Source organism: Setaria viridis, chromosome 2 (genome assembly GCF_005286985.2).
Source record: "Setaria viridis chromosome 2, Setaria_viridis_v4.0, whole genome shotgun sequence".
In the NCBI taxonomy this organism is placed as follows: Eukaryota; Viridiplantae; Streptophyta; class Magnoliopsida; order Poales; family Poaceae; genus Setaria; species Setaria viridis.
The window spans coordinates 8,252,834-8,269,432 of NC_048264.2; the positions used below are offsets into that span (position 1 = coordinate 8,252,834).

Sequence of the window (16,599 nt, forward strand, 5' to 3'; positions counted from 1 at the left end):
AATGTATTATTTAAGTGTATTTTATCATCAACAAAGTCGAAATGGTACATTAATTTGTTGCACTAAAGTACATTTATAATGCAATAGTCGGATCATCCTGCAGACATGAATCTACCAAGAAGGATCATCCGTGGAGTGCTCATCAATGCCATTATGCCACGAACTATCCTAGACTCCCTTCTGAAACCGCTCATCTATGTAAGGTCACTGACGCTTGGGTCCGAGTCCCAAGCGGTCCAACATGCCAGTGACCCAGGTCTCGTGGTAGTTTCAAAAGAGTTTTGTTTCCTGCTACTGAACACAAAGCCAGGATCTAAAATTTTGAATTCCCCACTCCTCCTTCAGGTCCTCCCCCATTATATATAAATAAAAGAGGGGAGTCAAGCCTCCCACATCCCACCTGGTAATTCCAAAATCACTCCCCTCTCCTCTTCCCGCCGAATAGCCCTAGTAGATCTGCGGCCTCGGCTGCGCCGTCAAGCTGGACTAGCAGCAGGCTACCTCGTCTACGAGCGGTGGGCTTCCTCGGCAACGGGCTCGAAGCTACGAGATGGTTCGAGGCCATCGCTCTATCGGCTTCCCTGAGGCTGCCACCAGTGGCTGCCGTGCTCGACTATGTGCGACGAAGACCGAGGAAGCGACACATGCCTGGGCTACTCCATCGAGGTGGCATTCGGCACCTCCTTCTCTTCATGTTCGTCAGGTCAGCGGTCTCCTCCGTGTATTGCTAAATTCAGTTATTAGATTGCTTCCCCAAGCTCTTTGGCTTTCAATATTGTAGTCGCATGCTTTGGTGAATGTGGATCTGTTGTACCCTATTGCGAGAGTAGGTGAAAAATTAATGCTTCACCAGATCCCCTTTATATTTCACCTTTTCCAATAATTATTTTTGTACCAAGTCAAATCATTTATGTGGTTTGTATAACTTAATAGATGCAATTATTAGATTGCTTCCCCATACTCTTTGACTTTCACTATTGTAGTTAGATTGGGAAATGTGGATTTGTTGTACCTTATTGGTAGAGTTGGTGACAAATTACTACTCCAATAGATCCCCTTTTATCTTTCACCTTTTCCATAATTATTTTTGTAGAACTTAATAGATGAAATTGTTTTAGTTTGCAGTTATGCTTGGTTATTTGTCTGTTCTTAATTTATACTTAAACAAATGCATCAACTGAAGTTTGACTATATCCTATTTCAGCCAACCAAAGGGTCAACATCTGTAGTCGCTCTTGTTCAGTCCATCTCCAGGGTAACAAACTAAACACATGATGATTATTGATATTCCTTCTTCCTTAGTTTAAATCAATTACAAGATCACAATCTAATTTCCGATCCACCGTTGCTAGATGGAAGTTCTCAAATCAATGTTGCTTCTTGCTAAAAAAACCCTGATGAGGTAGCGGAGTACTCAAGAAGCTCTACCAAATCCTTATGTACCAGTGTTGATGGGGAGCAAGTTGATGCCGACAAAGAAGATGGGGTATAACTTTGACAACGGTTTGTTGCTCACCAGGAAAAGTTAGCTACCTTGAAGAAGAAGATAGAGGAATCAAAATCAACTCTCAAATTGCAGTAAGCCGAGAGTGAGAAATTGAAGAAGGTAACACAAGATAGTGAAGCACTCCTTCATCGATTGCTAATCTATATAAGAGGTTAAGATCAAGGCTCTACTTTGTCTCTTGAGATTATGACCTGGATGTAGCTATGTTAATCTTTGTTCTTTGTGAGACAGTTATCTTGTAATAGTTTGTGATATGTGATGAACAATATAGTAGTGGTTGTCTCGATGGGAACAATAATTTGTTTTCTTGTATACATAAATATGTGTGTTATGTTTATTATTTTGCCAATCGGATTGGAATTGAAATGAAATCAATTATTTATCGAGCCTGATTGTTTAAATTTATGTTTGTTTTAATTGGTCATAGCTTGCATATAATTAGGCCAAAAGTCAATTTCATCCATAAATTGGGACTAAAAAGGCCGCAAACAATTTGCACAACTTTGAGGCTCGACTCGACAACAAATAGGCCTACCGGAATCAATTTTGGACTATGTGAACAATATTGGCCTTTGGGAACAAATTTGGGCTCGATCCAATAATAAATGGGCCTACCAGAATCAATTTTGGGCTATCTGAACAACATTGACTTGTGGGAACAATTTTGAGCTCGACCCAACAACAAATGGGTCAAATTCATTTTAGGACGAAACAATTTGTCACAATTGTCATGCCACATCAGATTATGTCCATCGTGGCAAAATAGTAGGAACTAATTTATGATGTTTCTGTTTGACGATTCGTAAGTGTCATAATTTTTGTGACGGAGCGAAACAAGGAACGTTACTGGTCGTGGTTTATGATGCTCGAATCACAGTTTATGATGTAAAAAATACGTTTGTGATACTTTTATGGTTCGTCATAGGTCGGAAGATTTCTGGTAGTGATTATTTTATTATTATTTTCTAATAATGTTGATTAATTGGGCAAAACATACATGGTTATGTAATATCAGGCGTTCTTATCAGTGAACATAACAGAATTAGTATTTCTTGGTACCAACGCACGTTGTGCTAGTATAGCATAAAGGCTCATGGTACGGTAGGATGAGATGTCAACCGAGGCTTGTTTTGGTCCTTCAATTGTCTAGCTAAGTGGATATTTTTTGGAAACCTTCACGTTAATAATCATTATAATGTGCTAGAAAAAAAGAATCTTCTAAAAATTTGATTTGCTCGATGTTAAAGAGGTTCTCTTGAATATTTAGCATGTCACGGGATGGGAAAAAAACCGTCGATTTGCCTATTCGACCTATAGTGGTAATAAAAAGCAGAGCAGAGCAGAGCAGAGAAGCTAGGGCGTAGGATGCATCCCTAGGCCCTAGGAAAGGAAAGATGAGGATTCCATTTCGATAGATCGCAATCGGTTCATCGGCTGGTTGCATCGTACGTACACATGCCCGTGTACGCGAGCGCAGCACAACAGTAGACGTACGGAGGTGTCCCTGTGCACTCTGTCAGCTCACCAGTGTGCCCCCGGCCGAAAGTACTCTGCACTCGTACTGCTACTTTAGAGAAGCTGCTGTACTCTATACGGCTGTAGGCGTACGGACGGACTCGCGAGGCTTGGTCTTTTGTCCGTTGGGTTTGGGTGGGTCGACGCCGTGCAGCACTCACCAGCTCTGGGCTGGGCTTTGCTTGGTGGGCTCTGGGTACCGAAGAGACGAAAGAACATGTGAATCCAGTTTGGGGGGCTCAAAAAAAATGTGAATCCAGTTTGGCCCATAGCCTTTCTTGTGAACAGATTTTAGGATAAGGAGGCCTGTCCAATTCGTTTCTCGCCCTAGTTTGGGCCAACGCGCTGCAATCTGGTGGCCCATTATAACCTTTTGCGGACTCCGGAAGCCCAAAAGCATATTTTCCCTTTTCTTTTTCCTTTTCCAGTTTGGCATCAGAAGAACTCCAACTACTTGCGTTGGCATCAGGGAAAGGCGGAGGGGGAGGGGAAAGGGGGGCGCGATCCAATCATCACTCCACCGGCTTCCCTGAGAGGCGAAGAGCTTACCACCGATCCGACCGAGTTCTCGGGGGGAGATTTCCTCGCAAATCGCTCCAATCGGAACCCTAGTAGCCGCCACGAACAGGAGGATCCAAGATGAGTTTCTTGTTCGGGAAGCGGAAGACGCCCGCCGGTAAGACCACTTCTTCCAATCCGGAAAGGTTCGCCTTGGAATTTGGTCGGATCGATCGGTCCTAAGCTGCTGGTAGCTTTGTTTTATCCTTGTTTGTCGATGGAGGGGTTTCTTGAGATGCATAGTCATAGACACCAGCCAAGTTTTGTGTCGATCGGCCGGTTCAGGCTCGGTAGGATTTCTTGGCACAGTTCGTAAGGGAGTAACTTATCGGAGAATGGCAGGAGGTTGAGATTTGAAACCGTGTGGCTCGGTAGTAACCTTTTCTGTTAATAATTAATATGCCGGAGTTGAACTGGCAGCTAAACTTTACTTCAGTTTAGATCTGTTGAAGCCTTCCACCTCTTTCAATTCCTGATCAGATTCAGTGTGTTTTGCAGTTCTTTCTAGTGACATCAGTTGCTTGTACTTCAGTTCGTATGTTTTGAATGAATAATGGTAGAGTTACATTCCGTACCTTATAGCTTATGGTTTTTTATGTTTATTTGTTCTTTCTTTCAGAGCTCTTGAGAGAGAACAAGAGAATGTTGGATCGATCCATCAGGGAAATTGAGCGAGAGAGGCAAGGATTGCAGGCCCAGGAGAAGAAGCTCATCACTGAGATCAAGAAAACAGCTAAAGAAGGCCAGATGGTATGGATTATTGGTAGTTTTTGGAACTTCAAAGTCACACTCTGATTCTGTTGTTTAGCAGGCTTGATATTTGGAATAGTTGAAGGCAAATTTGCTTTTTTGCCTGCTGTTTGTTTGGTTGACACACACAACTATGGTGTACTACATTTTCTTAGAACCCTGTCTCGCATAGTCACATACTCACATTTCATGGACTCATTTCATTCCCAAGCTTGTAAGATCCATAGCTTGCTCTTTAAGGTCAGCTTAGGGCTCTAAAACTTTTATTCTAAATTATCAAGTATTTACTTCAATAGCCTAGAAATATTTACCTAGAAATCCTTGCTGTCGATGTCTTTCATCTTACAATTTATAACACATAAATGTACATGGAAGTTCTGTGTGCATGTTGCAATTTCATCCATCTTTTATGCAGTGTTTGTGTGCTGACCTTTTGTTACTGCTATAGGGAGCTGTCAAAGTAATGGCCAAAGATCTTATTCGTACCCGGCATCAGATAACAAAGTTCTACCAACTTAAATCTCAGCTCCAAGGAGTTTCTCTAAGAGTTCAGGTAATCATGTGTTTGGTCTTATCCTCTATTTATAATGTTGCCTCAATCACCTTGTCAAATATCCATGTTAGGCTGCGGTAAGTCATCTTTAGTTTATGTTGTTCTAGTGATGTACCAGTGTGGAACTGGCCATCAAAATCAAGAGAGATAAGAGATTAACTTTTGCTGTCCAACTACCATGTGCTTTCTATAATCATTGTATTGCCCTACTATGTTGTTAGTTACCTGTAGAAAAAAAACTCGGGAAGTCAGGATAAGTGCATTTTTTTTATTAAATCGATCTGGAGTAGTCACATTTTTTATTCATTAAACCTTATGAAGTAGTGACTTGGTTTCATATGGAAATTATGGCTTATGATACAATTCCAATATTCTAAGTGAAGACTGTATATTCTGCATTCTGGCTATTGCATTGCATCTTAAATTTTGTATTGCATCCATTTTCCCTTCTCCTTATAACATTTTATTTGTGCAACTGTTGTAGACGCTAAAATCAACTCAAGCTATGGGTGATGCCATGAAGGGTGTTACAAAAGCAATGGCTCAAATGAACAGGCAGCTAAATCTGCCAGGATTGCAGAAGATAATGCAAGAGTTTGAGCGGCAAAATGAGAGGATGGAGATGGTGAGCGAGGTGATGGGGGATGCCATAGATGATGCTTTGGAAGGAGACGAGGAGGAAGAAGAAACAGAGGAGCTTGTGAATCAAGTACTTGATGAAATTGGCATTGATATCAACCAAGAGGTGAGTTACTATGGGTCTTTATCTTCTCGTGAGTGCACACTGGAGGTTAAAATGTGGATTGGTCTTCTAAATGCACAACCATTGATTAAGCTAAGAGGTTGCATAGGATAATATCATGAATTTATGGTCCTCTGTTGTGCCTTATAGTAGCTAGAATGTTTCTGCTCAACCTTTTTAAACTCAACTATCTTCAGGATAGCTTAGTATCACTATCCCAAATTTTGCTTACTCTTATCAGGAGTTACTGTAATATTATTTTTTACTACCCTTATAGTTCCTGGTTGTATCTTTGAAACAAATGTTCCGTGCCATTGTGCATTTTTTTATCTGCTTTCCATTATTTTAGATTTTCCCAATATTTGCTCAATAAATACTATATGTTCATTTTTTTGAAACAGCTGTGCCATTTTTTTTTTTTTGAGAAATTCATTACATCCAGAATTGGATTAAGCTAGAGACAAAAGGAAAAAAGGAAAATCAGAAGTGTTGTGATGCTAAATCTGACTTTAAAAGTATCGCCATTGCCAAGTGCTTGATCGAGACTGATGTTTCTTAGTCTGCATGGACAGATGTTTAGTGGGAGAATACTGTATATATAATCATCTTGTGTATATTTGCAGCTTGTTGGAGCCCCGTCGGCCGCTGTTGCTCAGCCAGCTTCCGCCGGAAAGGTTGCCCAGGCTGAAAGTGCCGGGGCCGCTGATGGCGGAATCGACGCCGATTTGCAGGCAAGGCTGGACAATCTAAGGAGAATGTAATTGGTGCCCGATGCTGCGTTAAAAAGAAGAGTAGTGCCTTGTAGCACCTTTTCCTGTGAATGTGGATGAATACAACCTACCGAAACAAAGTTTACAAGCCAGCGTGTATGTTGAAACGAATGAAGTGTTCAATATGCCGGTAATAATAACAAATGTATATCTGCGAGTATGTTGTGCTTGGAAAGTCCATGATCAATTGTCGAATGCAACTTCGTCCCCTCTGAATCCATGAAGGATTGTTGTCTGCGCATGCTGTATGTCAGGTTGCGCATAAACTTTTGAGTCCAAAAGAAGTGATTTGCGAAATCCTGTTTAAATGCAACGCCAGCAATTTACAGCAACACAAGCTAGAGTGCCCTATTTATTGTTGATTCGGGGTTGTTGAGAACGAAATTATAGGAGGTATCTGATCAAATAATGGTGTACCGGGAGTGATCAAATAATGGTGCAAAACGATCAAGTTTGGATGAAGCTTTCAGCAAGGGACCAAGGGTAATTCGTCATCCTTTGTCAGCCTCGTCCAACTTGCAATTACTCCATAGAGCCATTATTTGACTCAGGGAACTTGGTGTTTCTCCATAAGAATTCGAAAAGGTATTAGGCTGCCGCCGCCAACCTGCATCCTCCAGCCTGTTCGCTTCGGTTTATCAGCAATCGAATAATATTTTTCTCTCACAACAAATCAGCCATTTCAGCTTTTCAGCCGGTTTATAAATCCAGCCGAACAGGCTCCTCCATGGCTCGTCACTAATCACCGGTGACAACATTTTGATGAGCCTTTCACCTTTCGCGAGTCATTGTAGGGCTCCATGTATGCCTGTCTCCTGTGTGGTGATCTTTTCACGGAAGAGGTTCCTCTAACTTTGAGTCACAGACATGTGGATCCCATCGTGCTTGGGCCCACGTAGCAGCCTTTTGATGGCACCTTTAATTTTACCCTGTTTTACTTTTACGTAGGTGTATGTATATAATGCCTACGAGTACGGGGCGGTGACGTTTCCCGTCCACACTGCACCCACGGAGACCTCAGCTGCTGGTTTGTACCGTGGCAGCAACTCAGGAGAAAGAAACAGACGCCCGCAACCAGCGGCGACGCACGTGCAACAAGATAAGCGAGCGAGGGGGGGCGATCGGTTGGGTTGTTGAGAAAATATCGTACTTATCCGCACGCACGCACAGGGCCGGGGCTACTATAAATACACACACGTGCATGGGCAACCATCATCACCGCTTCAATCATCGTCGTCAGCAGCCCGCGCCGACGAAATGGCGTCCACCAGGGCCTCCCCGCCGCTCCTCCTCCTGCTGGCTGCCGCCGCTCTCGCCGTCTTCTTCTTCTCCCACGCCGCCGCCATCCACACCGGAGCGAGCCTCGACGCAGCCGCCGCCGCCGCCGCCAGCGACGGCGATGGCACCAAGGTCGGGTTCATCAGCGGGTTTCTATTTCTCATTATTTCGGGTTCGCTACCTGGCACGATCGTATCTCATGCATGACGTGATGCACGCGCGCAGGTCTACGTCGTCTTCACGGAGAGGCAGGCGGCGCCGGCGGAGCTCTCGTCGGAGCGCGTCGCGTCCTTCCACCACGACCTGCTCACCGGCGTCATAGATGACAGGTCAGATCAGCGTGCATGGATGTACTACATGTCTACTTCGTGTGTGTCTATAAATCATGAGTTGTCAGAGTACTGATCGATCAATCTGCGTCTTGGTGCATGCGTCTGTTATCGATCAGTTCCAGCGCACCGGACCGGGTGGTCTACCACTACTCGAGGACCCTGCACGGCTTCGCCGCCAGGCTCACCGACGACGAGAAGAACAGGCTCGCTGGTGATAATCACTCTCCGTTCTTCAATAATGTTGTTAGATCGATATTATTAGATGCAAATTCTTCATCTTAGTTCTAATCCATTTTGTTCGGTATTTGGATCACTTTGCCAAGTGTAGATTAATCTACCTAATTCACCATCAAGTCGTTTCTGTCTCTTAACACTTGCTGGTTCAACCTAAAATGTCAGGCAAGGACGGCGTCATCTCTATCCACGAGAAGGTGGTGTACAGGCCCCAGACGACGAGGTCCTGGGACTTCCTCGGCCTTCCCCACCGCAACGACCCCACCCGGCTCCCCTTCGAGAGCGACGTTATCATCGGCATGGTCGACACCGGCATCTGGCCGGACTCCGCCTCCTTCTCCGACGCCGGCCTCCCACCGCCTCCGGCCAAGTGGAAGGGCGTCTGCTCCAGGAACTTTACCTCCTGCAACAACAAGATCATCGGCGCGCGGTCCTACCGCGACGGCAACACGACCCTTTCCGTGCTCGACAACGAGGGCCACGGCACGCACACGGCGTCCACGGCGGCGGGGCGCGCCGTCCCCGGCGCGAGCCTCGGCGGGCTCGCCGGCGGCACGGCGCGGGGAGCGGTGCCTGGGGCTAGGATTGCCGTGTACAAGGTGTGCTGGGAGGACGGGTGCTCGTCGGAGGACATCCTGGCGGCGTTCGACGACGCCGTTGCCGACGGCGTGGACGTGATCTCGGCGTCGCTGGGTTCGGGGATCCCCTACGACTACGCCGCCGACCCCATGGCCATCGGCGCGTTCCACGCCGCGCGGAGCGGCGTCGTCGTCTCCGTTTCGGCGGGGAACAGCGGGCCCGAGCTGGGGACCGTCTGCAACGTCGCGCCGTGGACCATCTCCACGGGGGCCGCCCTCACCGACCGCCGGATCGTCACCGAGGTCGCCCTCGGCGACGGCAGGAGCTTCGAGGGGAGCGCCATCACCGTCTTCCCGCACCTCGGGAAGCCGTCGCTGCTCATGGACCCCGGGTCCTGCGACGACGACAACCTCGCCGGGAAGAGGTACAAGGGCGCGGTGCTCCTCTGCGGCAACGGCGATTTCGGGAGCTCGTCCGCCATGGCCGCCACGGGCGCCGACGGCGCCATCGCCTACCGCTTCATGGACCACGACATGGACACGGCCTTCTCCTTCGATCTTCCACTCGCCATCGTCAAGCAGAAGGAGTACGAGCACATCGCCGACTACTACAACAGCACCAGGCACCCCGTGGCCACCATCAAGAAGAGCGTCACCGTCAAGGACGCGGCGGCGCCGGCCGTCGCCCAGTTCTCCTCCCGCGGCCCTAACATGATCACATACGGCGTCCTCAAGGTGCGTCACGATCGATGATCATATTATCAATTTTCGCTAGTGCTTATTAATTAATGGTGAATGATTAAATTAACGCGTGACGTGTGCAGCCGGACCTGAGCGCTCCGGGAGTGGACATCCTGGCGGCGTGGTCGCCGGAGGCGCCGGTCTCCGGCAGCACCGACGACAAGCGGAGGGCCAAGTACAACATCATCTCGGGCACGTCCATGGCGTGCCCGCACGTGACGGGGGCGGCGGCGTACCTCAAGTCCGCCCACCCGGGGTGGTCCCACGCCGCCGTGCTCTCGGCGCTCGTGACGACGGCAACGCCGATGGGCTCCGGCGAGCCGGAGGCCGAGCACGCGTACGGCGCCGGTCAGGTGGACCCGCTCCGGGCCCGCTACCCTGGCCTCGTCTACGACGCCTCGGAGGCCGACTACGTCGCCTTCCTCTGCGCGCAGGGGTACAACTCGTCGCAGCTGGCGACCGTGACCGGCAGGAGCTCCGCCTCGTGCTCTGACGAGGCCAGGGGCGGCGCCGTCGGCGACCTCAACTACCCGACCATTGCCGTGCCGGTCCTCAACTACGGCGTGGGTTTCGCCGCCGAGTTCCCCCGGACGGTGACCAACGTCGGGCCCGCCGACTCGGTGTACCGCGCGACGGTCACCACCGTGCCCGGCGTCGACGTCACCGTCACGCCCGACGAGCTGGCGTTCAGCGCCGGGACGAAGAAGTTGAGCTTCAAGGTGAGCGTCTCCGGCAAGCTGCTGCCGGCGAACGGCACCATGGGCGCGTCGGCGGCCATCGTCTGGTCCGACGGGAGGCACCACGTCAGGAGCCCCATATACGTGTTCCCTCATAAGCACGTCATGTAAGGGTCGGTTAGGGAGAATTATGATGCCATTAGAGAGAAGTCATAGGTTAGGTTTTGGTAAGAGTGTGGTGCCATTAGAATCAGTTCTTTTAGATTCAATTTCCTCTGTTTAGAGTCACGTTGGAACGATTAATTTGATTGTCACTTCCTGAGTGACAAAAAGTGGTTTCTCGATTTTACAGTAACTAGTACCTTGTTTTTAGGGATCATTTACCAGTAAACTCCAGTTTTTCCATTTGGTTTTATTGGTTTGTTTACCGTGTTTTGTTGCAACTCCAACAAAAACTGGAGTTTTTCACGCCGCAATGGCTCTGGTAGACCGGGGAAAGATTATTGATTCTTGTTACCTGTGAATCTGTAATCTTTCCCATCGACTACCAGAATCCTGTCACGTGATCTGTTACTCTTTAATGAATTAGTTCAAGCTTTTCTGCAAGGCATAAGCTTAGGGCCTGTTTGGTAGAAGTGGTTCTTATTGTGTGCACAGGGGAACAAGAGGGGAGTGAGAAGCTGTTTTTCTTTTCTATCTCCCAACATCTTGGTTCATTTCAGGGAATCGATTACAAACTGCCGTAGTGCCGTTTGGCCTGGAATCGCTCTGAGAGCTTTTTCAAACAGATCACCCTGATATAAATAGAACAGAAAAGGATAAAATTCGTAAAACGGAATTAAAAAAGGAACACAATGGTTCGGGATCAACTTTACGACTTTGCTACATGTCTGGCTCATTCCCAGAATCTTGCAAACAGAAAGGCTAGCTAAAATACAGCAGAACAGATCCACAACCAGGTTAGAGCCAGAGCAAAGCAGAGTTCGAAAATGCTCTCAACTGTGCCTAAAAGGCCGCAAAAATGTGATCATGCAAATTAGCACCACTTACATACTGGACGTCACGTTAACTGGACACTCAATTATGGTCCACTCAAGAATCGTAGTGCATAAATAAGATATCTGAATGGTTCTATCACTGCATGAAAAATTATCTAGTACAAAACACTATGGCTAGGATAGTAACAACTTCAAACTTCTAAAACAAAGCAGCTCAGCCTTCCCACCGGTACAATAAACAGAATGCCAGCACCTCATTTCTCTTTCACAGCTGATGCATGGTAATTGTCCAGTTCAGCATCAAGATCTGCGGCAGATAAGGGCGTGCGGTTCCGGTCCTGTCCTCGGCCTTTCCCCTGCCCACGGCCGCCACTGTTCTGAATACTGCCTCCACCACGACCATTGCCTTGAGGTGCTTTTCGCTGACCACCTCTTTGGTTTTGAGGTACACTGCAAACAGAATAACCAGAATGTTATGACTACATGGTAGGAATAAAATTGGTGATGCATGCAAATATAACCAGAGATGGATAAGGCCCATTGTGTGTTAATGCCAAGATTGGAACAAACAGCAGTAGGTAAAAACAAGCACACCAGAGTAAAATTGGCTGTGCTGTAGAGTCATTGGACACACACTTGCGTAACCAATATATAGCATCAATGCATTTACTTAATTTTGTTGCGATAACTCCCCACGTCAACCAGGTCCAAGCTACCAAGGTCCATGCCATCACTAATATAACAATATAAGAAGCATCACAACAGCTACCACAGGAGGCAAGCACTTCTACAATGCAATCAACATGGCCTATACAGGGAAGCTACCTAACAGTATTCATACTTGTAACATCCTTAACCAGCACACAACTCCCAACTAGATACAGGTTGACACATATAGCACAAACATAGTAAATGTGCAGGGTACCAGGGATAGTACTGTTTGCTCTTGGCAAGTTGAATATTTCCTACATGAAGTAGCTGCTACAGAGAATTTGCATGGTGTACCAACACTACTGACCTGATAAGAATGAGCCCACCTGTGGTGTTTGACAGTTTTTTTTTTTCATTTGGCTTGAGATGGTGCAATGGGGCAAGTTGTCAGAATAGAAAACTGACGGAAACAAATATTGCTACTGCAGGAAGATGTCTTGTGCTAGTGTGGTACTGCAACTGTAGACCAAATATATGTTCTTCAGTGGACAAATGGAGCAACAGTGGTACTGGGTTTGGCATATATTTGGTGGGAGGACATGGAGAAAAGCTGTGTATCATTGTGCATTTCTAGTTTTCAGCCTTAGAAGGGGATGCATGTTTAAAGCATTTCACAATGTAAGAAAACAGTTTAAAATCCAATAATACAAATTTCAAGCAAATTCACACAAGATGCAGAATTGTACAGGTGATTCAGAACAAGTTGCACACCTAAATAATTTTATAACACAGCGGTGCACATACAAATAATCCATAGGTTGATCAACATATTCAAAGCAAATGACTAGTTGTATATACCTCCTGAACAGATAGCCAAGCCCCTTGGTTCTAACATGGACTTTACTCTTTAAGTATTTCTAAATATGATCTGATTTGACTAGCTATGTTACAGACAACAATAGCCGCATGGAAAACATTTAGTTTTTTTTTTTCTAAATATGGTTTGCTTGTCTGAACAAAAACATGAGTTTAGAAACTGTTGACCTACAATTAATCTTGTAGAATGAAAACTGGTCTTACAAAAATAATATCATTGGATTTGTGTTTAAAAGTATTTTCATATGGCTATGATTTTGTGGCTAAAAACATTATAGTATAGAAGATATTAAGAGTCAAATGTTAGTATGGGAGACCGTGCCAAGTTTGACCGCACCTTATATTTTGGGATAGAGGGAGTAAAATTGATCTTTAGTATTACCAGATAAAATGGCAAGTACTTTGGCGAATTTCCAAACATCATTGAGTGCGTGGGAGTTTAACATCTATTTCTTTGTGATTCACTCACTCCCTAATTTGGCCAAATTGGTTTAGATGCAGCAAGCTTTTAGTAATATGAAGCATTCTTAGTGACAAGGCCAAGTTTTTGCATCCCCAATTCAAACCATACAATGCAGTAGTTAACAGGGATTAAATGATGCATAACAGAAAGAAATTGGTTTGGACCAACCTGCTATGGATATCATTATAGTTCTGCAAAGGACGGTTCTGTATCAACGGTGGCATGGAAGGTCGTTCCGCATTGCTTCCAATGAGATCTATATTCATTGGCTTCCCATCAAGTAGAACACCATTGTATTTCTTGATAGCATCCAAAGCATCCACTTTCCTTGCAAAGACAACTTCCGCAGTTCCCTAACAAAATAAATGTTTCATAAATGATACAAGTCCACAATAAGGAGATGCTAATAGTAGTGAAAGAGATAGTACAGTCAACATTCAACAAGCAACCTTGGATATCCCATCTTTGTCATAGTTCATCGAATAACGTTTGAGCTCACCAACCTCCGAGAACAGTTCCTGATGAAACAGAACGACACAATTAATCAGCTGCAATTACGTCAGTTGAGATTATGTGCTCATAGAAAAAAAAATCCAAGATTAGGTATTGCTCCCTCCATTATGCAAACTTGAGCAATCAATTTTTTATCACAGGATAACAATGAATTTGCAGAAATTACATTAGTATGATATTAAAAAGTATAAGTATGATGAACGTATAAGTGCTATTTTCATGCAACTGATGTAAGCATTTAGAATGTTTAATATATTATTGCTCAACGACCAGAAAGACCCTAAGATCTCTAACAGGGAACAGCAAGTTCTTAGATCAATGTTATGAACACTATTAAATTTACTTGCATATTGTGAACACTAGAATCATTGAACTTGGTCACATAACTATGGACTACTATGTTTGTTTCAAAAAGAAAAAGGAATTATGTAATGCTAGGTGCCAAAACTTGGTATGCCAGGAACCTTTCACCCATGGATCAATTCCATCATATAACCATTAAGGTTATGTTTTTAAAGAAGCCAAGGCAAATAAGTCTGGTATCATATACATGATTCATGTATTGCCAGCAATCATGATAGTAAGAATCTTATATGCGGAAGAATGGCATCCATAGGTCTGTATGACCACAAAAATTGTCAACTCTGTTCTTCAAACAAAGGCTCAGAAACCTTTGGATGCAAAATGTTTCTTGCTAAGTATTTACCAAAATAAGAATTCCAGTAAAATTACCCAGTAGACCTCACCTTGAGATCTTCATACAAGCATACTCAAAGGGAACAGACAGGCATGAGCCATACAACCACCCAACCAAGAGTTAAGAGCTTTATGTACCAGAATACAATAGGAAAGAAAATGAGAAAATTCATTTCAGATTCCTCTCTACTCTCCCGCACGGCTGCACATGTTTTCCTTCATCTTCACCCATTCCCCAACCCCAAAGTCAACGCACTTTATATGGAACAAGCCAACCCAATTGAAAAAGTTTCATCTAGCATCACCAAAACCACAGGAAATTAAAATTAGCACAGTGCCATCATTCCATTGACTGAATGACACCAGAGATTCAAAACAAAAGCATTACAACAGACAGTTATATAAGACAAACAATCAAACAGAATTTGGAACTGACAGGAATTAGTACGGCTAGATTTGTTCACAAGAAAGTACAGCATCTCTGAATTCACTTAATTACAAAAACAGGGAGCATGTCCTTCAAATAGCACAAATAAGACTGAACCAATTGCCGACTTGCTCAGTATTCAGTTAATTGCCGAGCAACAGGAGAAAAACGGTTAGCACCTGGACATCCTCGACGGTGACGCCGGCGTCAAGGTTGGAGATGTGCAGCTTCGTCCCCGTCTCGAGCGACCTCGCGGTGGCTGGCGGCGGTGGCGGCGCGACCGCGGCCATGGCGGCGATGTGCTCGGAGTAGACCCCGTAGGGCGACTCGGCGGCGGCGCGGTGGGCCTGGGCGGGCACGGACCGCCGGCAGCGGCGGCGGCGTTAGGGTTTTCAGGCGGAGGTGAACCCGGGGGGGGGGGGGGGGGGGGGGGGCAGGGAGGGCGCGGGGCGCAACGCGGCGTACCTTGGTGGCGGCCGGCGGGTAGGGCGCCGCGCGGGTGGCCGGCGGCACGCGGCGGGCGGGCCCCGACGAGGAGGCGTGGTTGGACTTGGGCTTGGATTTGGACTGCTTGATGAGGTCGTCCAGGGACATGTCCAGGCCGCTCGACATGGTCCCCGGCGGCTGGGAGGGAACCGGCCCTGCGGCGGCGGGACGGCGGCGACGTCGCTGTGCTGCTGCGGCGGCTGCGGCGGCGGCTGATGTGTCGTGTGAGTTTTTTTTTTTGAGAGTGATGTGCCGTGTGAGCTGCGGGCGAGTGCGGGTGCGGCACGAGCACGAGCACGAGCACGAGCTCCGTTTCTGGCTATTCGTATTTTTTTTAAAGATGCTATTCCGATTTTGGAGTGAACGGGGTTTGTCGTTTGCTCACGTGCCATTTCAAAACCACACTAAATACTATCCATTTTTTGTCAAACTTTTAGATGTTATAATTTCACAGAATCCTTGCATAATTTTTATTAGGGACAAAAACGAACAGTTGCTATTTGGACTTTGTTGTAACCTAGAGTACAGTTCATTCGTTTCGTGTAATCCTAGAAGTGGTTTCATTGGTGTGTCATCAAACATATACACACGAGCGGCGTTTTAGAAAAAAACGATTTTCCATATAAGAATAAATTTTGCTATTATACTGTTACTGCAATTGTAGTTATCTACTCTTAGGCTATTTCTATCCATTATATTATTTTATGTTAGTCAGAAATATTATGAGAGAAATGATAGAACTCTTACAATGCAACAGTGTCAAGATGTTATTTTTTAAGAAGCACAAGTCAAGAATTAGTGCCTAAATCACGTCTATGACAATAGGTCCAAAACATGTGTGCAGATTTCAAAAGTTGGTCTATGATGAGGACATCTCTTTCATGTATACAACCATGCCTATTGCATAGCAAAGATCAATAACTCGTGCTCGAGCACGACAACTCAACTATAAGATAAAGTTGTTTCCTCCTGTCTAACAAGTTCTTTTTCAAATGGAGTACTACTAAAACCTTATGATAATTTCCTTATGCTTAGGAACATGGGAGAAGAACCATATGGGTGCAAGAGTAACCAAGATAACCATCAAGTGGATGCTATTGTAAACAAGAGAAACAGACCAAATGTTCGAACCGCACGTTTGAACATCCAAGCAGCATCAAGTTGATTTGATCATAACTCTTCACTCCGAATGATGCTGAAGGTTCATGAGTATTTGGTGGAAAAATCCCAATCTCTACTTTCAGAGGGATCCAA

General features: G+C 45.6%; 3 protein-coding genes across 3 annotated transcripts; 2 read left to right on the plus strand and 1 right to left on the minus strand.

Annotated features, from left to right (window-relative positions):
• The first annotated feature begins 3,479 nt into the window (after window positions 1-3,479).
• Window positions 3,480-6,555, plus strand: LOC117841973 (vacuolar protein sorting-associated protein 2 homolog 1). The gene is made up of 5 exons (XM_034722302.2): window positions 3,480-3,698; window positions 4,200-4,330; window positions 4,779-4,883; window positions 5,368-5,628; window positions 6,249-6,555. The coding sequence occupies exons 1-5, from the start codon at window positions 3,662-3,664 to the stop codon at window positions 6,384-6,386; spliced, it is 672 nt and encodes a 223-aa protein (XP_034578193.1). The 5' UTR covers window positions 3,480-3,661; the 3' UTR covers window positions 6,387-6,555.
• Window positions 6,556-7,794: 1,239 nt separating this feature from the next.
• On the plus strand, window positions 7,795-10,832 carry LOC117846490 (cucumisin). Its single transcript, XM_072291782.1, has 5 exons — window positions 7,795-7,845; window positions 7,899-8,002; window positions 8,122-8,216; window positions 8,405-9,552; window positions 9,642-10,832. Exons 1-5 carry the CDS (start codon window positions 7,795-7,797, stop codon window positions 10,404-10,406), a joined length of 2,163 nt encoding a protein of 720 aa, XP_072147883.1. The 3' UTR covers window positions 10,407-10,832.
• A 382-nt stretch (window positions 10,833-11,214) lies between these two features.
• On the minus strand, window positions 11,215-15,642 carry LOC117846493 (THO complex subunit 4B). The gene is made up of 5 exons (XM_034727682.2): window positions 15,325-15,642; window positions 15,039-15,206; window positions 13,673-13,741; window positions 13,392-13,576; window positions 11,215-11,683 (listed from the first exon to the last, which is right to left on the minus strand). The coding sequence occupies exons 1-5, from the start codon at window positions 15,469-15,471 to the stop codon at window positions 11,488-11,490; spliced, it is 765 nt and encodes a 254-aa protein (XP_034583573.1). The 5' UTR covers window positions 15,472-15,642; the 3' UTR covers window positions 11,215-11,487.
• Between the last annotated feature and the right edge of the window lie 957 nt (window positions 15,643-16,599).